The sequence below is a fragment of the Brachyhypopomus gauderio genome, chromosome 5 (assembly GCF_052324685.1).
Source record: "Brachyhypopomus gauderio isolate BG-103 chromosome 5, BGAUD_0.2, whole genome shotgun sequence".
NCBI lineage: Eukaryota > Metazoa > Chordata > Actinopteri > Gymnotiformes > Hypopomidae > Brachyhypopomus > Brachyhypopomus gauderio.
In genome coordinates, this window is record NC_135215.1 from 11,214,313 (window position 1) to 11,237,391 (window position 23,079).

At 39.6% G+C, this 23,079-nt stretch overlaps 4 protein-coding genes across 12 annotated transcripts in view; 2 read left to right on the forward strand and 2 right to left on the reverse strand.

Moving 5' to 3' along the window:
- The window catches only part of lsp1a (lymphocyte specific protein 1 a), a 21,783-nt gene extending 21,091 nt beyond the window's left edge, over positions 1 to 692 (forward strand). For both annotated transcript variants that reach the window (XM_077005644.1, XM_077005645.1), the window contains one exon: positions 79 to 692. In XM_077005644.1, the coding sequence (XP_076861759.1) occupies positions 79 to 104 (26 nt within the window). In that variant the 3' untranslated portion in view covers positions 105 to 692. The remainder of the gene's footprint in view (positions 1 to 78) is intronic.
- Positions 1 to 12,688, reverse strand: part of prr33 (proline rich 33) — a 17,255-nt gene extending 4,567 nt beyond the window's left edge. For 2 of the 3 annotated variants that reach the window (XM_077005643.1, XM_077005640.1), the window contains exons 1-2: positions 12,538 to 12,688; positions 8,998 to 9,139 (exon numbers count right to left, since the gene is read on the reverse strand). In XM_077005643.1, the coding sequence (XP_076861758.1) occupies positions 8,998 to 9,129 (132 nt within the window). In that variant the 5' untranslated portion in view covers positions 9,130 to 9,139; positions 12,538 to 12,688. Of the gene's footprint in view, positions 1 to 2,065; positions 2,116 to 2,538; positions 2,691 to 8,997; positions 9,140 to 12,537 lie in introns of those variants that run through there. The other variant, XM_077005641.1, reaches the window with a different exon arrangement.
- Positions 3,588 to 13,109, forward strand: tnnt3a (troponin T type 3a (skeletal, fast)). Of its 6 annotated transcripts, XM_077005648.1 has the most exons (14): positions 3,588 to 3,723; positions 5,651 to 5,690; positions 5,870 to 5,880; positions 7,347 to 7,517; positions 8,954 to 8,971; positions 9,891 to 9,909; positions 10,064 to 10,109; positions 10,247 to 10,363; positions 10,485 to 10,562; positions 10,755 to 10,868; positions 10,990 to 11,102; positions 11,197 to 11,287; positions 11,491 to 11,531; positions 12,753 to 13,109. In XM_077005648.1, the coding sequence occupies exons 2-14, from the start codon at positions 5,671 to 5,673 to the stop codon at positions 12,787 to 12,789; spliced, it is 876 nt and encodes a 291-aa protein (XP_076861763.1). In that variant the 5' UTR covers positions 3,588 to 3,723; positions 5,651 to 5,670; the 3' UTR covers positions 12,790 to 13,109. The 6 variants fall into 6 exon arrangements, with proteins under 6 accessions (XP_076861763.1, XP_076861766.1, XP_076861761.1 ...); XM_077005651.1 differs by lacking the exons at positions 7,347 to 7,517; positions 8,954 to 8,971; XM_077005646.1 differs by lacking the exons at positions 3,588 to 3,723; positions 5,651 to 5,690; positions 5,870 to 5,880 and having other exon boundaries at positions 7,289 to 7,517.
- A 1,517-nt stretch (positions 13,110 to 14,626) lies between these two features.
- Positions 14,627 to 16,513, reverse strand: myod1 (myogenic differentiation 1). The gene is made up of 3 exons (XM_077005639.1): positions 15,771 to 16,513; positions 15,510 to 15,588; positions 14,627 to 15,408 (listed from the first exon to the last, which is right to left on the reverse strand). The coding sequence occupies exons 1-3, from the start codon at positions 16,278 to 16,280 to the stop codon at positions 15,173 to 15,175; spliced, it is 825 nt and encodes a 274-aa protein (XP_076861754.1). The 5' UTR covers positions 16,281 to 16,513; the 3' UTR covers positions 14,627 to 15,172.
- Positions 16,514 to 23,079: the final 6,566 nt, after the last annotated feature.

Below are 23,079 nucleotides of genomic sequence, written 5' to 3' on the forward strand. Positions count from 1 at the left end.
ACATAAAATGCTTCATTAGAAACATTTGTTTCTCTGCCATCTACACTGTGTGTATACTTACGTTTTGTTCTTTTTTAGGGGACCTGTGCAACGATGACTTGTAGGGCCTGTTACATGCTACTGTGGTATGGTTGTTTGAATAACTCACAACAATGTTTTCTTTATTCCACATGTCAAATTTACAAGCATAAATGCCACATACAATATTGTCTAGTAATAGATGAAAAGCAATGTGTATTTGGTTAAGGAGGGCCAAAATCCTAACGGTTTTATCCTATTCTTCACTTATGTAATTGAGTTAGTTTGCCATTAACCACATGCCGTTTACTTGTCCTTGTTTTTTTCAGACCACTATATCATATTCTAAAGTATGTTTGATGATCGATTTGTTTGTTATTTCTTTAATCTTGTCTTCATTATGCAACATTTGTAATTATTAATCAAAGCTGAAAGTGTTGTTGCAACACCATTGTTACAATGATGTAAATACGGTGCTGGATATGAAAAGATCATTATAGGATATTGTAGACCCCAAAGGAGCTGTTGTCTGGAGGATATAGCCAGCATATTCCAAAGACAGTCTTATAACACTTCAGGAGCAAAACTTTTTGGAGTAAGAACTATATATGGCTGTATTTCTGTTGTTGTCCTTTTTACATTTTTAAATAAATGAATCTGTACAAAAAGGCTGACTAATCACCACTATTTTACTAATCTCCACTATTTGCTACCATTAGTGTATTTAGTAGTTCATGCTTTCTTCTATTTAAGAAGCTAGGCCATGTCTGAAGCTAGGCCATGTCTGGCTGTTTCAGATGTGCACAATTTGAGGTAGCGGTTTAAAGGTAGAGAACAAAGTCACATTTTTACACACACACACACACACACACACACACACACACACACACACACACACACACACACACACACACAAACACACAACACACACACACACACACACACACACACACACACGTTTGTACGTACGTACACAGAAGTACCCAGATGTTCACGTGCACACAGATGTACACACATGCACACGTTTGTATATGTATGTGAGTGAGAGATTAAAGATCCCTTTTCTGTTGTATTGTTTGTTGTTTTGTTAAGTAAACTGAACTTAAAATATATATATATATTAGATAATGATTTTTTTTTCCTTGGCCTGTTCTGCCTGGCGATGCATTCTGAGGTCATCCATGGTGTTGGCGGTGATTATGAGAAGCAGCTGTCTTGTGTAATAGTAGTTGGGTTAAACGAAACGGGTCCAGGACAGTTTATGACACGCATCTCTCTCCACATACAGCCTCCACCATTCTAACCATTCTAATGCTGAATGACTTGGCCTAATTTTAGTCTGGAAGCAAAGGCGAGACAGAGTCACCTGCTCCTAGTCATGTAGTTTGTGGGGCCCAGTTTCACACTAGTGTGGAGCAGATACAGATGACCACACAGATTATCTGGAACCTTAGGATTCAGATTATATTGTGATTTATTGCACTGCAATGCACAATATTCAGGACTGTTGACACAAGGCCTCAACATGTCAGGAATGTCATTTGGAGTCGTACTGTAAAACAAACCTGACATTTGTAAAGAAATATGTCTATTGTATTTTCTTATTTTGTATTTATCAATTTAGTGTATGAATAGGTTATGCTTTATGTGTTATTCCTTTCTTAATTAGAAAACAATTGTTTAACTGTGGAAAAATGGAAGCTTCCATGCTAGTAGACTGTGTATAAGACATGTCACTCCCCCAGAAAATGAACCTGTTGACTGATGCATGACACCTGAGAAGGGGTCGACCTTTTAAGGCTCTGGACAGTTAGGCATTTTGAAGTAACTCCCAACACACATGCTTTAAAGGGACAATGTTAGCTACAGCCAGGTAGTAGGCCCTACACAATGACTTCAACGCAAACACCTTTGCGCAAACACATTTACAAACAGCAACAAAATAGGTCTTATCTTCTTAATAGACGTTTGACAGTGTTCAAAAATAGAAAGGCACTCATGCATGTACACTAACAAACACACACACACACATACACAATCAACTTACCAGGAGATTATTTTAACAGATGACAGCTGACTAACTTCAGACAGAGTCCCCTTCAAATATAAACAAACAGGTTTAACCAAAGACAAACATAATGTCCATCATTTCCAAACAGTACATCTAGAGCAGAAAATCTATGTCACTTATAAGAATGCCAGTAATGTCACCTGTCTTGTATTAGCACATCTCTGCTTCACATACATTCAATGATCCACTATTCCATGTTCTCATTTTAATGCTGGTGGATTAAAGCTGTAACCCAGTGAAATACCACACCCTTCCAAAGACATATCAAAGCAGCCTGATACAATATAGCTAAATACACTAAACAGAGCGGCTGGTCACAACACCTGTTTCGAGAATACAGGACCACTACATGGCAGTGTCCTCAACACCCACACACACTCACATATACACACACACGCACATACACACACGCACACACAAAAGCTGAAACTGATTTGGGTTCATTTTACCTGTGTTTCTGCTGCTCAGGGGCAACTGGCTGCTGCCTGCTTCTCCCAGCCCAGAGTGTCAGAACAAGACACTCATGTTGAGCTCAACTACACTCCCTTCCTCCAAATGGAAGGCGCGGACTCCATAGCAGTCCAAAAATAAAACCAGAGCCCTTTACTTAGAATGTGCACCTAGTGGTGATGGTGCAGAGAGACAGCAAGGCAGTGGGAGGTGCCCTGAGCACCTTACTAGCCCTTATGCCGCCTCCCACTTCAGCTCACCAGATCATGGGCAACAAGCCTCAGAGACTATAAGAACACTGCCCCCTGAAGGTCAGTATTAGTCATTGCATTTCTAGACCGCTACCATGACAACATTTAATGTGATTTCACAGACAGGCTGTGAAAAGTCTCCAATATCGTGGATCAGCTCAAGAGAAACCTCACTACCTTCACCAGCCTCAGTTGTTTGTACACTAACAAGCTCATAAGATTACTATGTGCAGCAATGTTATTAACTTTATTATTTCTAATATTCAGGAATTCATTGTGATCGAGGTTTTTATTGTTTGTCTGATTAAAAAAGCACATACTAGCTAATGAATTATTCATTTAAACAGAGATTTTTTTTAGGTGACTAAATTTCAAATGAATTGTACAAAAAAAAAAAAAAACATTTTCATAACATAACCAAATAATAGTAACATGAGAACTAATTAATTGTGTTCAGTTGTTCATAGTATGACTTTAGATACCTCTGTCTCATTGCTCTCATATCCACCTTTAAGCCCCTGTCCCACCTGTGCATGTACAAACCCGTTCCATCAGGAAGCACACAGCAGTGCTAAGCCTGACTGTCCTGCTACGGCTTCTATGTTTCAAATGCCTCTCCCACTTGCTTTCAGACATAGTCTTCATTTTGCTTGCCTAATGCAATAGCAAATATAGCGATGCTGTCTTCACTGCCCCATTCCAAACTTGTGCCTCCCCCACATTCTCTTAGTCCTTCCATCTCCTTATTCAGCGCCTGGGCCAGGACCCGGACATGGCTCCCTTGTCCCTGCCCCCCACGAGGTCTTAGCCAATGAGAAGTCCCCACAGATCAAGTGTCACTATAACAGAAGGACTTAATCGGCCCTGGATGTTTGCAGAACTTTACAGCCAGTCTCCGCCACAAGGGAGCTCACTTCTTTCAGCTTTTCTGAGGTAAGACAGTGAGAACAGACGAGCGAGCATGGTAATGTGTGTGTGTGTGTGTGAGGACATGACGGTCTGTGTGAGGGGTGAGTGACAGTAAGTGGAGAACAGGGCCCCACCTGTATATCAGTGGAATATACATGTGCAAAAAGCATTGTTAAGGTCCTGGGACACTCATGCAGAAGGATAGTCCACAGTGGTGAGAGGATCACCTGAAATCACAGCAGAGGATCACTTGAAATCCCTGCAGTGGCCTGATCTGCGAGGAATGATCTACCACTGACAAGATCTACAGCAGGTTCTGCTCAATATATCCTAGAGTGTTAGCCCATTTGTTAGGTTTGCAGAGGTCAGTGGTGTGTGTATGCTCGCAATAGGAGACGGTTCAATGAGTATCCTGTGAGTAAGTGGAAGGTATTCTCTGCTGTCAGTTGCCAGTTGTTAATTTATTCAGGTACAGAAGGGTTTGGGTACCCTGAGGTCACTTGTGCCCTAAAGTCAATGACAGTAATTTTGTGTATGAGTACATGTGAGTGTATGTGAGTATGCATGTATTACTCTGAAGTGTCAGTACACTTCAGAGGGGCTGCAGTGTAAACACAGCAGCTCCCAGTGCTGAATGAGTGAGGTACGTACGTGATTTTGATGTAACACCTGTCAAGCCACTGGGGCCGGCTTCGGTTATTCTTCACAAAGCTTATTTCACCACTTCAGACTGCTGTGTGATGCTAACAGCTGTATGTTTGATCAACCGTCCAGTGTCAGTGACAATCTAGACTTGATTAACGGTGATTGTCTACTTTACTGCTAAGACCTCCAAGCTTGCGGGCCTTGTTGGAAGCGGCTCTGAAAATGACAACTCTGCTGGGACACAGCAGCAGAACTCCATGAGCATACAAAACATTCTTAAAACGATTTAGGATTTATTTAGGATGTTTAAGACTTAGTTATGCCTCACCAGTTCAGACTGTGTATAAATCATCCCAATTGGATTTGTTTTAAGAAACCATTTTTTTAATGAAATGGTTTTTACAGAAATGTTCAGTTAGTATCTTTAAGTAAAGCTATAAATTAATCTGTTGACATTTATTTTCTGATTGTTTTGCAAATCTACTTCATCAGAAATGACCAAAAATGTCTCTGCATATTCTATGACCACATAAGGGAGCAGACGGAGTGTTACAGGATACTATTTCAAGAGAAAGAACTTGATCTTGAAGCTAGAAACTGGATCAGCAGGAGAACATGTCAGCAGGAGATTTTCAGCTGTCTAGGATGGAATACTTATACCCAAGAAACTCTAAAGGATATCTTGTGTCTATATTATTGCTGACTTGATCCTCAAGAATATCTGTAATTCACTTTAATCAAAATTCACCATATATCAAACTGTGGGACTGATGTAGATTGTTGAAAATATGAATATGAGAACAAATGTCTCAAATATAGAAAGACTTTTTTTATTGATTTAATTAAATGTATAGTATTGATTTATGTTAAGTGTTTGATCTTTGGTTTTTATATTGGAACTAATATTGTGACAAATTCATTAATCTCTTAGATCCAGTCAAAAAAGATCATCGCCACAAAACCATGTGTGAGACCTTCTCACTTACAGCTCAGCAGAGCTTGAGTTTCAGGAGGTTTTTATAGACATTTATCTAGTGACTTTCTAAGCTAAAATTAGAGCTTAGCAGTAAACCGCTTGAAAAAGTCTTAAGGAAACTCTTGGGTCCTCAGTGGTTTTTCCAATCCCATATAGCTCCTATATGGTGCATGTTCTAGTCTGTGCGTAAAAGGGAGGAAACATATTCATTGCTCCAAACACTGCTACATGGAATCTATGTTTAGCCTGTGTAAAGTATCTCCAAAGGCCTAAGTGGACCATGCGATTTTGCTAAAGGAACTTAATCAAATTTTACTTTATTCCTTTCAGTCTCAAAGTCCACCATCATCATGTCTGACACAGAGGACGTGTGAGTGTTCTTCTTATTTTTCATCTTACAAAGTCCCTCATTTTTGATTGCACAAACAGACCCAACTGAGAGAACAGTGGATTACGTTTCTAACATAAAAAACATACAATATTTTAATCTATCAATGTAATGCTGGATTAAACATCTGACATATTTTCTTTTTTTTCTATTTTTTACAGTGAGCAACAGGGTGAGTGTTGATATTTTTCATTTTAATATAATTCTGATTTACTGTTAAGGTTTTCAGTAACAATCATATAGTCCCATTGCTACAGATGTGCCACAGTGAAGTGAGCACAAGCTTTAAATCTGTCAATAACAACTTTTACTGGTTCAATTTAAATGGAGATATCTAAGATACAGATGATACTAGATTGTCAGAGGTTAATTTTATGGTAATATTCTGCTGTTGTATGAACTCTCATCTCAGCCATGTCTGGAATGAACTCTCTTTCATGCATGGTTGCAGGTACCACTGCTACCATCAGAATCTGACCATTTAGGTCAAGACTTGAATAATTCAGTATGCACCTTCTAAACTGTTAACTACTTCAAGTCATTGAATGCAAAACTTGAATGAATTCCTGCAGCTTTGTACTGAAATGACACTCTTCATCCTCCACAGCTAGATACGGTTGCATAAACCTCAAGGAAATGGGCTCAGCATGTTGTTGTTGGGTACCAGTGATGTTCTGATCCAGTCTATCAGCTGTGGGGGAATGTACAGTGTTTGCTTGGCATAACTCCAAGCTGTACACAGATCACTGATCTTGGTACAGCTGGCACTTTGAAAACTCTGCTGACCTAATGCTTTCTCTTTCCAAAACTTAAAATGAAGTCGGCGACGAAGGTAAAATGCATACCTTATAAATTACACGTCCGAAAGATATCAGTACTAATTTTCTAATGTTGCAGTTTCGTCCATGTGATCACTTACGTTTCTTCTACCATGTTCTTGCATGTGTTAACCTTGTCGCCTACTGTTCATCGTCTTCTGCGTCACTCCGTCAGCTTTCCTTCATGGACCAATAGGCCATGTGGCACGTTGCTCATCATCTAGCTCACTCATGCCGTCTTCATCATTATCTCTCTCTCTCTTGAATTCAAACACTTAGCTTGTATTGTGAAGCGAGTGATCATGTTTCTGTCTAGCTTACTTTCATTATTTTAATATTCAGCCGAAGTTGGAGTAACCACATGCTATTCGTAGTAGTTAATTTTATTGTATTATTAATTTAACCCAAATTTAGCATTTCTGCAAGCTTTAGCATTAACCACATTACAGGTAAAACTTTCTTAAATAAAACAATAATAATATAATAAAACAAATCCAACTTTATTTACCACACAAAGTAAAAAAAAATATCTGTAGCTGCATAACATAAATCTTTTTATGTATTGTACATTATCTAACACATTCTCTGCTGTTCTTCCTGAGTGTGCAACCAGAACACCTTTCTTTACTTCTGCACCTTGCTTCCTGGAAAGGCGCTCCCTAGTGGTCTTCGTGTTCCTTGCATTCCATTATCACCAGTCAGTCGATCATTAACCAGAGTCTTCTTCCACTGCCCAATCATCAGTTACCTTTTCCTCACCCACTAACCTCTTGCGCCATGACCCTCTTCTCCCTAACCCCACTCCTTTGCGCGTACATAGTCGTAGAAGAGGTAACAGACGTAGAGGTGGCGCCTGAGGCGGCCCCACAGCCAGAACCAGAACCAGAACCCGAGCCTGAGGCTGAGCCTGAGCCAGAACCAGAGCCAGAGCCTGAGCCAGTAGCCCCAGAGCCAGAACCACAACCCGAACCCGAGCCTGAGGTGGTGGAAGGTATGTCGCATGGAATATTCTCTCATCCCTACCCATAAAGTGGCAGTGCGCTCCACCGTAGTACACACCTGTTACAATGGACTAGTCCTCATAGCTCCTCAACGCCCACATCCAGGACCCTAATAATCAGACATAACCTCCTCTTCTTACCTGTTCCTGTTAGATCTAGACCTATGCCTCCAAGTGACTTCCACGCCGCTATACTGTATACTGATGCCCACTGTCTGCTCACACTGTGAAGTGTATAACACAGCTGCCAACCTCTTTATTGCCATAGTGGCACACTGAGCTTCTAGATGCTTCTATTTGAGTAGATGCAGAGCTTGTACTCAAGCGATGGAGAGGGCTTGTGACAGAGGGAGTTTCCCTGGGTATTCCTGTCATGTAAGGCTGTCCCGTTTTTTGGAAAGTGTTTGTGGTTGACAATCCCATAAGGTTAAATAGAGCTGGCTTACAAGTTTAATTTCGCCAGCTGGTGGCATGGACGATGAACCTTTGCATCAGTCCAATGGTGTCACCATGTCAATGGCAAACTTATTTTAAATTTTGAAAAAAAAAATTTTTATTGTTAATTGATCATGAAAGAGATCATTGTTCACTCTATTCCCTCATTCTCATTTGCGATGATAGAACGTATTTAGTGCTGTTGTCTCATATATTTCCTATATTTTCTATGCTGTCGTCACTCCAGTTAAATATTTCTATGTCTATATCAATGTATGAAATTGTGGGAAAAACACTTTGATGAACAAGAGAAATCATTTAAAGGAGCAATAAGCTAATTTTACCACCACAAAAAAACTCCATACCGTATGTCCCGCACATGCAAGTGGACATGTTTAAAACATTTCATAGAGAATCTGTGAAGCATCCAGGCCACTACATGTTAGTAATTATCACTGTTTCATGATGCGTTTCACCATTGAGAAAATAACTTATTACTCCTTTAAAATGAGGTGGATTCACCTCAGAAGGAGATTTCCTATCATCAACGTAGGATCTCTGATTACATTCTAGTAAATGCCTACACTGTAAAAAGAAACACACTCTTGTAAAGATTATGTAATCAAAGTAATCCTAATATATGATCATCTTCATTGGGTGGCTGAAATTGTGTTATATAGTGGAAGAGCAATTGAACTAGCCAATCCAGCTTTTCCTTTGCAGTGTATGGCATTTCATGTTTTGATATACTCTCGTGGATTTAAATGTAACCTGATGAACATACAGATGTATTACAGGTAGTCTGCTGAATCCCCATTAGCCTGCGTAAATTGTGTGTTTTTATATTATGAATGCAAGAGCCACGTAACTGGCTAATGCAGCCTTTCCTTTTCAGTGTATGACGTTTAAATGTGACTTGATGGACATACAGATGTATTGCAGTTGCTAATACTGTGTATTCTGCTTTTGCTTTCATCGCTCGCTGCATGCAGAGGTCTTTGAAGAGGAAGGTATGTTGATTACGGATGTGTCCCACCTTTTTTGCTCTTGGCAGGACTTCGTTATCCCTTGTCTCAGCTGTCGTTAGTCTCCCTCTGCTGGAGAATGTATGCACTGCGGTTCCTCCCAGGCAAACATTGATTACTGGAGCAAGGAGCACTGCTACCATTGGCCAAACCCTTAAAATAAGACAAATGTCAAGTTGAAAACTAAGCATTAAAATGGTGTGTCTTACAATTAAGAAGAAAGGGTGAAAGAATATTCGATGCTGGCGACCACTAACCAAGGTGCAGCAGTATACTGCTACGCCCCTCATACCTGCATGGCACGCACGAACCACTCTCCTTTCAAGAGGGAGGACCAGACGCTAACTCAGCCACCAGGCAAGGGTATCATTTTGGGCCGAACCCAAAATGTACACAAATAGACTGGTGTAGGGGTTTTAACAGAAAGTCTAATCTGGCTCTTTGATAGTAGAGGCAAACTCCAGCTTGCATGTTTGAATAACAACATTTATTTGGATTTCTAATCTCTATAATAACTTTGCAACCCCTGACTTTGCCCCCCCCAAAAAAAAAATTTTTTTTTTTAATTACAGGTAGTATGGACTTTCTGTGAACAAGTTAACTCAAGATAACATTCTTTCTTTGACTTTCAATATATTCTATGCATTTTAATATAATGTTTGTGTATTAATTTCTGCTTGGAATATTTTGATTTAATTTATTTAATTTCAAATAAGGATTTATTTTTTTCCTAATATTTTGACTGTCATACTACTCATTTTGTAAAGCATTTACCCCATCCATTAAGCTGTTTACTACCAACATTTGAATTTTGGTTTGAACTACTAGTTTGCTTACTGTACTACCATGAGTGGATCTCTAACCCGGTTATGTCTGCTTGTCCCCCTTCACTCTTAATCTGCAGAGGAGAAGCCAAAGTTCAAGTAAGTAGTCATCCTCACACTCAGCATAACTGAGAACGTTGATGCGAAAATATTTTTGAACTTTTCTCTTGAGGCACTCTGTATGTTTATTGACAAATCAGATTACTTAATTTTAGTCTTGGTTAAGATGATTCTTTTGATCTTTTCACTAAAGGCCAACAGCACCCAGGATCCCCGAGGGTGACAAAGTGGACTTTGATGTAAGAGATCTTCTCTATTACTGCTGTTTGACTGGAAGATGTTATAATGTGAAGAACATCTCATGTGTGTGACGTTCGAGCTCATACAGGGACCACAGTGAAGTTCAGTGTGTTTCTTCTGCTTTGCTGCCTCACAGGACATTCAGAAGAAGCGTCAGAACAAGGATCTCATTGAGCTGCAGGGCCTGATTGATGCCCACTTTGAGCACAGGAAGAAGGAGGAAGAGGAGCTCATTGCTCTCAAGGAGAGAATTGTGAGTGAGCATGGATGAGAAATGAGGCAGTGCAAGCTCCAGTGGAACAGGAGACCGGGGGGGCTGCGGGGGCGGGGAGGCACATGGTAACCATGGCTGTGCTACGTGTGTTCATGCACAGGAGAAGCGCAGAGCTGAGAGAGCTGACCAGCAGAGGATCATGGCTGAGCAGGAGAAGGAGCGCCAGGCGAGACGTGAGGTGTGTGTGTGTGTGTGTGTGTGTGTGTGTGTGTGTGAACTCTTCAGTTCCTCACACATACGCAATCAAATTATTTTTTTAAATCCACTTTTCATAGTACTTCTCATTGTTCCAGCTTATACACAAACACCACACTTACGCACACACTCCCACCTCACACGCACTGACACTGTGTCCTGGTGGCTTGAACAGGAAGAGAGGATGAGGAGGGAGGAGGCTGATGCTAAGAAGAAAGCAGATGAGGAGGCCAAGAAGAAATCTGCCTTGTCTAGCATGGGCTCTCAGTACAGCAGCTACCTGCAAAAGGTGAACCCGCTTTTCTTCACCCATCATGCACAGCGCCACTGAGCGCCTATGTCTTCAAAGCACCGGCGCTGGTACTAGAAGAACATGACTTCAGTTTTGGGTATAACCAACGTCCTTCCAGGCTGACTCCAAGAGAGGTGGCAAGAAACAAACAGAGAGGGAGAAGAAGAAGAAGATCTTGGCCGAGAGGCGCAAGCCACTCAACATCGACCACCTCAGTGAGGACAAACTGAGGTAAGGGCTGTGCTGTTAGCGGGGAGGCGGAGCCAGCACACGGCGACAATGATCTGTTGCTAGGGGCTTCAACCTAACTCTGACCCATGTCCAGGGATAAGATCAAGGAACTGCACGAATGGATGAAGACCCTGGAGTCTGAGAAGTTTGATCATATGGAGAGACTGAAGAAACAGAAGTATGAGGTAGGCAGTTCAAACACACAAAACGAAAAGTGAAGTTGTCATGTCAGTGTCCTGAACGTGATGGACATTTTATTAAGCTCAGTAAAAAAAAAAAACAAATAAAAAAAAAACAACAAAACAAAAAAAAAAAGTCATTGTTTTACAAGGTTAACCTTCACGATACATGAGAGACAATAAAAAAACACAACTTCGATCTCGTCCAGGTTACAACACTGCGTAAGAGAGTGGAGGAACTGAGTAAATAGTAAGTCGTGACAGGCTTAGCGGGAGGCAGGGCGCCCCCTGCTGTGCATGCTCTGTGTCTGCCTGCCGATGAGTACACGTCCTGGGCAGTAGCACGGGAGCAGAACGGGTGACACACACACCTTTACTTTTTTTTTTGCAAAACATGGCAACACTCGATAGAGCACTATTACGTTTTAAAAGGACTATGTAGGAAAAATCTGTTGGAGTAATAATAAGGTCACTGACCTTCAGGTTCTCTTGTCTAAGTAAAGCAAAAATAACGTGATCAGACTCAAACATCTTGCTCAGTGATCACAATATGGACGAATATTTTAAATATATATATATATATATATATATATATATATATATATATATATATATATATATATATATATATATATATAACATGTGTATATTCTGTACAATTCTGGACAGTCTAAGTATATTTGAATTAATTTCAGTAACAGTCACTGATTTCAAATCAAGCTTCAAATAATTACTGAAAGACTGTAAGAGTCAATTAGCTTGTAGCATTGGGTCGTCCTAGTCCACCACCACTGTGTCCAGAGGACTACACTTCCCAGGTAAGCACGGGTCCTGCTCGGAGAATGCCTTTATGCCTGTTAAAAAGTGTTGATGTGTTGTTTTTAGGTGCTCACTTACAGACAGCGCATTGATGAGCTGCAGAAACAGTAAGTTCATTAAAACTCACGTTGTGATTATCCGTTATCTCGCCCCATCTTACCTCGTTCCGTTCTAATCAATGAGCTGCTTGTGAGAGTCATTTTGGAAGAATACGATCACCTCTTCAACTCTTAAATCCGTTTCTTCCCGATCATGAATTACTCATGATGGTGATATATGCGTGCTGTAAGTACTAGTTTCTATCCCTTGATGGAAATACACTAAACATAATACACTACTTTTCCTGAAGTTTTCGTCATACCAAATATCTCAGCACAGATTTTATTCCGACCAGTCACCGAAAATGTGTTCTGTGTATAGTCAGTAGTTATACTTGCCTCCGTGACTTCTTGACTTAATGTTAATGTACAAAGGTAAGTGATGCATGCTCTGCACGTGGCATGTAGTTCAGTCTGGATGCAAATACTGTGTGGACACAGACGTGCTCACTCTGTGCTCCGATTTTATGTCAGTCTTTGTGGTAAGCTACGTCGCAAGGATATGGGACTAGATTTCCTCACTTGCTTCTTGCCCGCTTACTGTCACATTACAGCAGCAAGAAGGGCGCCGCCGCTCGCCGCAGAAAGTAGGGCGTCTCGTGCCACAGCGCGAGGCTGAGACCGCCACCGTGCCGAACACACGGATGACGCAGCGACGTAGAGTACGGCGTAACCAACAGCGCGGAGAAGAAGCAACAGTATTGCAGTTATCGCTACTTTTACTTGCAGTAGGCCTACTAAATACTCAGCAGGATTCTGTGATTGCTGTTTGTCAAAGATCCACATTCACGCTTTCTCGCCTTGGACTGTTTGGTTCTCATTTTTTTCATGTAAATAAAATGTTACTCTCAATCATTTGTCAGTAGGTCTGTTGTCATTTTGCTTCAACGCCAATAAAGTCCATGTTTATAGTTCTGTCATTCACGATTATTTTTTTTAACAATCACAAAAAAGTCTTTCATATATTATCTTTTTAAAAGTATACCCATACAGGAAGCCTGCAAAGACGGGAATACACACAATCTCTGTCCTGACTGACAACGTATGTTTGAGGCGTCCACAGCCGAAGATCAGACTACTCATGTGTACTTATTAAAATGTTGGTTTCGGAATTAGGCCAATTATTTACCTATAAATTACATAAAATCCATACAAGTAAAGATAATTTACTGGAGCATAAAAATTATTGGACTCAGCATCTTCTTTGTGATTAAATTCCACACCTCCATGCAAACCAGCCCATGTCTATGAGGTTTTCAGTGTTTTCAACTATATAATGCTTCATTAGATTTCAAATGTAGGGTAAATCGAGAAGCATTTAGCGCCGGTGCTGTGCTGAAATGTCCATGCGACCCCGTTTCGTAGCAACCGAGGTTATTGACTATATGGCCTGATACGCTTAAAACGCATTACTGATTATGCTCTTCTCCGCAGTGGTAGAGTGTGTTATGTGTTATGTGCACATTACACAAAAGAACATTACACGTGAGGACAACTGAAATTAGATTTAGTAAAATGTATAATAAAATCAGCAGATCTTTACTGCACTGATATATTTATAATAGCATAACATAAATTATTTTACAATTTAAAGATTTTCACATTACGGTTTAATTGTAAAAATTTTAATAAATAACATATCCAAAACGCTTTCGGCTACACATGTAAGTCTCTAGTCTAATGTTTCACAAAAGGTTTTGCGCGTTATAATGCGTTCACACAAGGTGGCGCTGTTGTCGTTTCTTGCTTACCACAATATGCTTCGTCACTGATTCATGTGAAACTGAAATTATGATAATAATAGTTATTATTTTAGATTTAGATCTAGATTTAGATTTAGATTATGGAATTTGATTTATGTGATTTAACCATGTTTATCTATTTGATTTACACATTTATATATTAGGACGAGGTTGATGAAGTAGTATGTTGTGCGGATTGCGAAAACTTGGAGAAATTGCATATTTAATTCAGTCTTTACATTGAGAAAATGGCATTTCTGGTTAATAAAAACGGTTGTCTTATTGACATGTTCGATGTCAAATTAAAATGTTTTATATCCTACTATTAGGATGTTTTTGTCTAATGTTTGTAATATCTGGCGTGTGGGTTACGCGTTGTTTTGAGACACCAAGTTTAAATTTTAAGCCACACTAATTATCAGAGCAACATGGTTAATCGCAAATATAAATTAGAATAAAGCTTGAAAATAAGCGTTAATATAACCACGTGATTTACTGGATAGGGCTTGTTTAAAAAAATATTTCGATTAGTTCATTATTAATTCTTCTTATTATTGTTGTTGTAATTGGTTAAAAACGAGAAGCTAGTAGTAAAAAATATATAATATATATATAACGACTGAATTGAATGAAAAGTCCCACATTCTTCGAAAAACAGAAAATACTTACATGACAAAATGTTATTCCGTGTATAAATAAGTCATATCTTTATTCGACATTCACTCACTGAAGATGTATAAATATAAAGTTTAACACTGGACACAACAAACTTCTCAAACAGGCAGCATTAAATACACAATTTGCTTTTTTCTCCATTTTTAACAAAACAACTCTTATATACACATATACAAAAATGGTCCTCTAATTTTCATATTTGAAATGATTATTCTGTCGCGAATAATTAGGAAATAATAAAAGAAGAAGATGACAGAAATATTTTCAAAACAGGGAAAAATATGGTCATATACTGAACGCTGACACAATCATATAAATAAGAGTATTTAAGAAACTGACTTCAGAGCCAAAATTATAATGGAATTTGAAACTTTCTACTGAAAGAAAGAAAGAAAGAAAGAAAGAAAGAAAGAAAGAAAGAAAAGCTAGCGTTTCTGTTCTCCAACATCTCATCGAACAGTTCGTTTGCCTTTTTTCTTGTCATGACAGGAATAGTAGTCCTCATGAATGTTGATCGCTTATCCCTCACATCAGCTGAAATGTGGATGCTTTCCTCTCTACAAAACTTGGTAGATGGGGTCCTGCACCGACTGGGGGCAGTTAGTCGGGGAGGGTGTGGGCGCCACTGTTTCGCTAAGGGTAGATCCCTCCTGAGGAGAACACGGACTGCCATCAGATCCCTCTTGCGCTGATAGCACCGGACATGCGGGGGTCTCTGTCGAGATTCTTTCCACAATACTGGACAGACAATCCAAGCTCGAGACGACTGTATTCTTGTTATTCCGCACGTCCCCTGTAAAATAATAATAACAATAATAGTAAACGTGTGTTTCTAAAATAACATTAGAACTGAACTTTGGCAGAATGACATTCGTGATTGTCACGCTGACGTACCATGTTGAGTCTCGCTGAAGTAGGAGTTGTCATAGCTGTTTCGTCTTCCAGATGGGCATGTGGGGCCATTAAAGTCCATCTGGGGGAAAAATGCACAGTTTTTATGTCGTAATAGAGCACAATTTAAAGCCAACGATATAAGCGTACAATCTTTATTATTATTTTACTCATTTTATTTGGAATGATTTAACGCTGACATGCCAAACAAGTCAATCTAACAATTTTCTGATAAGTCAGTGTGGCGGATAAATGTTTTCTTACCATGCCATCTGAACAGTTGGACCTAGGACTGGACGCGTCCGAGTCGCCGCTGTATTGTTCCAGAACCGGGTAATAGTTGTCTTCTTGACTTCTGAGCAAAGCTTGCAGAGACTCGATATAACTGATGGCGTTCCTCAGAATCTCCACCTTGGGAAGCCTCTGGTTGGGATTGGTAGACGTGCATCTCTTCAGAGTTTCGAAAGCGTCGTTGACCTTGCTCAAACGCCTCCTTTCCCTCATGGTCGCAGCTTTACGCCGATCTGCGTTAGTGGTTTTCCTCTTACAGGCTTTGCATGCCCACAAAAGACACCTGCCTGCCTGGTGGTGGCCACTCGGTGCCCTAATGTGCTCGTCCTCGATGTGGCTGTGTTCGTCCGGTTTGAGTAAGCCCACGTGCACGAGTCTGGGGTCCAGGTCCTCGAAAAAGTGCATGTCATTTGTATTGAAGCAGGGGTCGTCGTAGAAATCGTCAGCAGAGGTGATGTTGAACGGAATATCCGACAGCTCCATCTTTTCTGTCAAAATATGATTTAGTTTTGTGCGTTAAAAAATGTAGCCCAGAGTTTCGCGTTACCCCTTTAAAAATAACTTCTGTAGCCGTGAAACTACAGCCCGTTAAACTGTTTTCAAGCCCAGATGCTTAGCTAAAGTTCTTGACACAAATCAATATTCAAGACAATAAGTTGGGGTCCCTTCAACACACTTCTCTGCGTGCACCCTGGAGGCACTTGTTGCTGAGGAGGCTCGCGGCCAGTTTATATTACACTTGAGCCAAATCAGGGCGTGTCAGGCGTGTGACTCATTGACCAATAGACATTTGTGCAGCGGCCGTGGGAGGGGCTTCAGTTTTTCAGGTCGAAAGCTAATGACGGCGAAACAATAAAGGTTAGGATTAGAAATTCGTTTATAAGTCAAAATCACTTCAAGTCAAAAGTTTAGTTAATATCGATAATTACGTAACATTGGCAGCAAAACAGGCGGGAACAGTTTAACAGACATTATATTTCAGCAGTGAAGATAGCTACTATTTGTAAATAAAGGTAGGCCTAAATATGAGATAAATAAAAATAAAACTTTAATGTTTCTTCTGTATAGTAATTTTTCAAAGACAGTACTGAAAACCTTACTCTTTACTCTGAACCACACAGATAAACAAATGATTGCGGAATGTAATTTACTAACACATTTTATTAGTACCTAATTGTAATAGAGAACAATCAAATGACAGTATGCTCGAGGTCTGGTGTCGGGTTAGGAGGACAGTACGCAGTTAAACCTTCGCCTCTTTGACCTGTACTGTCGTCCTAAAATACTGCACATTCATTTAAACATCTGCAAGTGAGCTTATATCGAACTACTGAACTATGCCTAGATTAGTCGTGAAAATAAAAAGTATATATTTTTTCGCTATTTTTGTGCAAATTCAGTGCGCATTAATTGTCACTTATTTACAGCTATTGTTCTTTAATTAAGTAACATTTGTTATTCTATCGGTATGTAAACAATCACAAAACGGACAAAACATTACTAATAGCGTATTTTATAGAGATTGAATACATGATGAAAACTATATAATTTATGACAGCGGGCACTGATTTTAAAAGTTCATTCGGTTCATTTATGCTACTTAAAACCGTTACTCACGAAAATAGTCACCAGCGGTATTTGGTCTACACCAATAGATGGCAGAAATGAGTCAATGCGCCAGCAGAGAGCTTGACTTGCCCATCTCAAGATGCCGTAACTGCAGCATGTATTACATTTAATCAAAAATGAAAAATCTTTTAAAACTCTTAAAACCAGCCATACCATACAAGAAACATATGCCTCTCTTATATTCTACAGTTAAAATAAGCAGGGGACTACAAGACGTTCATTCTAATTATTATATAAAAGTGGCTTAATCAAAAATACACACGCATGCGCGCACGTGTACACACGCGCGTACGTGCTAACACAAATACACAAAAGTACAAGTGAATATTTAAATCGGATACGTATATTTGATACGGTGAATAAAGGGTCACAATTTATATGTACTTTGAGTACAAATATTTGGCAAAATACATGAACTAGAAATTCAACACTTCTTTAAATATATGTCCTTAAATGTATTATAATGTGTTTTAAAGGACACATCCCAACAAACTGTAAAAAGCTGTGCATTCTTTCAGTAATAATGATTACATTTTCATCTTTAAAAACAGAAGGATTTTTTTAAACAATAGGTCATTATCAGAAACAGGCATGTCTTACAGCTTTTGACAAAAAAGTCACACACAATAGAACACTATCAAAAATGCCATTTATTTATTTTATTTTAAATGCTGAGAAACTGTTACTTAAGCCATAAAGTAATATTAAAATTAATCAGACTGTTTTACTGAGTATCCAAAAGACAGATCCCTAAATCACCACATAATGCATTTTTGTTAAACGGTCCCTCCATGCAGCTTGTGAGATGGATCACAAGTAAAATACTGCTGTTCAGAAGAAATCATTTTCTCGGAAAGAACTGCATGCTTTGTAATGCACCAGTAGGAGACTAAGAAGGAGGAAGTTCATGCATTGGTCAGCTCCTCCTGCAGCTGCTTAATCTCCGACTCCTTCAGCACCATCCCGGCTCTTACAGCCCAATCCCGTAGCGCCGGTCAGGATTGGTCAGCCCGTCAGCTTGGTTTCCGCGGTGAGGGGCTGGGCGAAGCAACTCTTAAGCACGCTGGCCTTGTGAGGTTCCACATGATTGCTTAGCAACTGACACAGGTCCTGCACGATGTCTACTCCTTCCACTGGACATGCAGGAACTCTAGCAGAAGACTTGCACACAAATGCACTCTGTGACAGGTCTTTGTGCATCCACAGAAACACATTCACTCTGTGACAGGTCTCTGTGCATCCATAGAAACACATTCATTTTGTGACAGGTCTCTGTGCATCCATATAAACACATTCACTCTGTGACAGGTCTCTGTGCATCCATAGAAACACATTCACTCTATGACAGGTCTCTGTGCACCAAGCATACACACAATCACTCTGATCACTCTGTGCTAGGTCACTCATACACACATATACTACACACATGTTAAATGTGTGAATAAATATGCATGTTTTCAAATGACATTTGGCTTCCTATTAAGTTCCATGTTAACTACAAAGTCCTGCTCGTGACATTTAAATGGTCCTAATGGTCTAGCACCGACATATCTTGCTGATCTCTTGAAGCATTACAGCAAATCCAGAGCACTTTGCTTGGCTGGGCCTGCTTGCTGCTAATCCCTAGGATCGCCTGCATCTGAGCTGGTGGAAGATTTTTCTTTGAGATTTTTTATAGCTGCTAAATTCTGGAACAGTGGCCCAGACAATATTGGGTATGCAAACTCCACAGCATGTGAACATTTAAATCCTGACTAGACACATGTTTCTCTTCATGAAATATTTGATATTTACTAGACTATTATTATTTTTACCTTGTAGTATTGTGGCATTTTTTACATTTATTGTGATAATTTTTGTAATCCAGATTACCATGTTTTACAATTAAATTACTTGAAAATATATCACTGTCAATCTGCTCTGTAAGACAAGCCTCTCACAGAATCAGTACTGTTATCATCAAATACAGCTATTTGCACGCACACAATAATGAATGTTATTTCCAATTTCAAAAATCAGGAAAGAAAGGAGTTAATGGTGTCATTATTTAGAGACACCTAAGAGCCATTTACTTACCTATCTGCATAATTCACCATACCTAAGAGTTTACAATGAAACAATGGTGCAGGCCAATTTGAAACATGCACGCCCTGTTCTCCATGTTCTCCATGTTCTCCATGTTCTTCATGCATCAGCGGATAACAAGGTGTTCCAAATTGCTGCTGATGGGCCTTCACCAGCCTCACTCCAGATCAATTTTACATGAGTCGTAAAACTAGAGAAGAGGAGGAGGTTTGAGAAGAAAGAAAGAGAGAGAGAGAAGGAGAGAGAGAAGTCGAGGACCCTGGTTGAAGTGGCAGCAGGGCCAGTGCCACAGCATACATCTGGAACAACAATTAATGCGCTATCCTTCCGCTTTCACATTAATCTCTCCAATTTTCTGGAACTCAGGGGAAACGTATACCCTGACAGGCATTAGAGAAGAGAGCCCCGCAAAGCCCACAGGGGTTTAGCCCCCCCCCCCCCCCCTCTGTGACCCCATCCCCCCAAAACCCTTGCCCTTGCAGCCAATGGCCCCCACAAAACAAAGAGAGGGAGATTTTAAAGGTATGGAGAGACGTGCCTGTCTGGGTAATATGATGAGGATATCATTTTGGCAAAAATTCTAGGCACTAAAATAGCTCTGCAAAACTGAAAATCTATTCTTCCTGACAATAGGGCAGGAAGGACAGAGGTAGTGTAGCGTGAGTAAGAATATAACATTTAAAAAACTTAAGGCTTTGTCCTCACTGCAAAATCATCAAGAAATGCCATGTCAATGTACTACAGTGTGTCCGTGTCCTGAATGTCCTGAATGGCTCTGGTGGGGTGCTGTCTCGTTCCAGCATGACCTCTACCCTCACCACCCAGGACAAGGCCGCATCAACCTGGTCAAAGGATGTGGTCTGAAATTTATGCCACGCAGAAATAGTAACACTCCACTACAATACAACCACTACAATACTACAATACAACCAGAAGAACCACCCAGAATAGAACTGAGCCTGACTGCACTGATCACACTGATTTTGCCCACTGACCACTGCTGCACACTGAAGACTGTTCCTGAGATCAAATCATACACTGCATATTTAAAAAATATATTTGTACAAATTTTAAGTGTAATTATTTATGAATAATAATATGTAATTGTTATAAACGTAATTGAAAAAAACCTTACATGAAAGAAAATTTTTAAAACGATTTGAATTCAGCAAAAATAAATAAATAATTTTTTTATTTGTTGAACCAAAAAAAAAACAACAAAAAAGTTTCATATTAACCAGTTATGTTGTATGATGTCAAATTATTTCAATTATTTTGTGTGCAACTCTAACCATTTTGATTTCTTTCGTCAATTCTTGTTCAACGGACAGATCGTCTGTGTAAATTTTAATTTTTATTTTTTATATCATGTTTTATAAGCATGTTTTATAAGCAATTATATAATAACTACGTGTTATTATTATATCATATTATTTGCTGTCTAAATGTAATAATAAACAATCACCAGACAATAATCCATCCTTCTCCATTTGGTCTAATTCCTGTTTTGCGGATGCAATCCCAGGTTAATTATCGCTTATTTTAAGTTAGTTTTAGTTTTTACTACGTGTAATCTTGACAATTATTTCGGTGCCAGAAGCACCATCTTTATAAAGCTAATGAACTACCTATTGGCTTATTTTTATGGAACGGTTAAATATTCTTTAGGAGCTAACAACTCTTGCTTCTAATCTTGCCATATCAGCTAAATATATTGTCAATTCTGTAAGTAATTCCCATAAAATGTGGGAACACAGCAATACATCCATATTCATTTAGAATCCGAAGAAATGGGGAAAATACTTTGTTTTTATTATAATCACTTGCAACGGAGATGTCGACGCATCTATAATAAAACATGTAATATGCAGTGGATTTGGCTATAAATGTTCTTTTAGCACTTTCAGTCATGATGCGTACTTGAAATTTTAAGTGAATGGACGACATAGGGCTGATATTTGTACGGGAGATTTTATCTCACATTACGATAAAGGTATGGGACGTTTTAAAATGGAAAGATTAGTTTTCCGTCTTTTTACACGTTTGAGTTTTGGATTAGAATATGATTAGAATAAACGGTTGAAATGAAATGCGATTTTCTGCTTTTTATTTTATTCTCATGCTTTGCGATTTTGAAAATCAGTAAAATAGCATGTTGCGAAATAAGTAAAATGTTTTAACGTTATTGTCCACAGCAGGGTGGCATAAATCTGGACGCGATGACAACGCGAAATGATTTCCAGCTCACGTCTAGTTCAGCCGGTGCACGTGGGAGGCAGGAACACCGTCAAGCGCGAGCGCTCTCATCGCGCGCTAGAGTGCGCGAAACAAAAGACAAGTGTATTCGATGCACCTGCACAAATATAACCACATACATTCCCTCGTCCATGAATATTAGGTATTTAAAACAATAATCTTTATTTAAAATGGTATCTTTGTCTTTCCAACTCAAATTCGAAGCTATGAATTTAGTTTCGTTTTTAACAACATTATAGCTTACACTGTAATTTATGAGGCGTTCTTCATTTATCCATCACTGTCTCTGTTCAACTCATTAGCACCAATTATCAGTGAGTGACTGGTTATTATGACTCACTGACACTTTATAGCCAGTTGCTGTCAGCACTCACCCTTCAGGGGAGAAACGAGTCTTCCAAGTGTTCCCCATCAGGGCTACATACTAATTTCAGATAAATGATGAAACAGTGCCCCTCTTCACCCATGTTACTTAAGATAATATGGCCCTGTAACACTTGCCCTAAGTCGCTGTCTGTGGGCTGCATCCCCCATCCACTACCCAGACGGGTTCCTCTTCTGTTTCAGCCATGGCCCACGTCGCTGCACTATCCTTGGGTTAGATGACTGACACGAGGGACTGGCCCGTCCCTGGGGGCCCGTTGGGCCTGAGGGAAAGAAAGGAGAACACCCAGCTTATGGTCAGACCTGGGTCACCAGAACCTGCACCCTTGACATGACCTTTGCTCCTTAAGACACATACATAATCACCTTGTCCGGATTTACGTAAGTGTAACAAATTGCAGAGCCCATGAAACAGCCCTGATAACTTGATGAGTCAAAACATAGCAGAAATTAAAATATTTGAGATCAGGTATCTCAGCAATGGATTCTTATTGTAAGCATTAATATGACTGAAAACATTCATAGGATGTGTGTGTGTGTGTGTGTGTGTGTGTGTGAGTCTGTGTGTGTTTTGCACACTGTGGTATGCAGAACTGTGTTTTTCCTGCAGAACGAAGTGACAAGGTTTGTCATACTTTAGGAGAGATGGCCATAGACCTCCCTGAAGAGCACCACCTGCCTTTTGTCTGTGTTTTCTCTCTGGCTCAACTGAACAAGAGTGTCTCTGAGTGCAGCTGTCTGAAGACTCCCCAGATTTCTAACCAGCCTCTTCTACAGTAATTATGGTGTAGTACAGGCAAATATTTAATGGTGGAGCTTCTATCATGTCATATTCCCGAGGAGCTTGAATCATGCTAAACAGAGTTGATATAGTCCATGTTATTTTTCTATTATCTTTCTTATTAGGACACATTTACATGCTCCTATT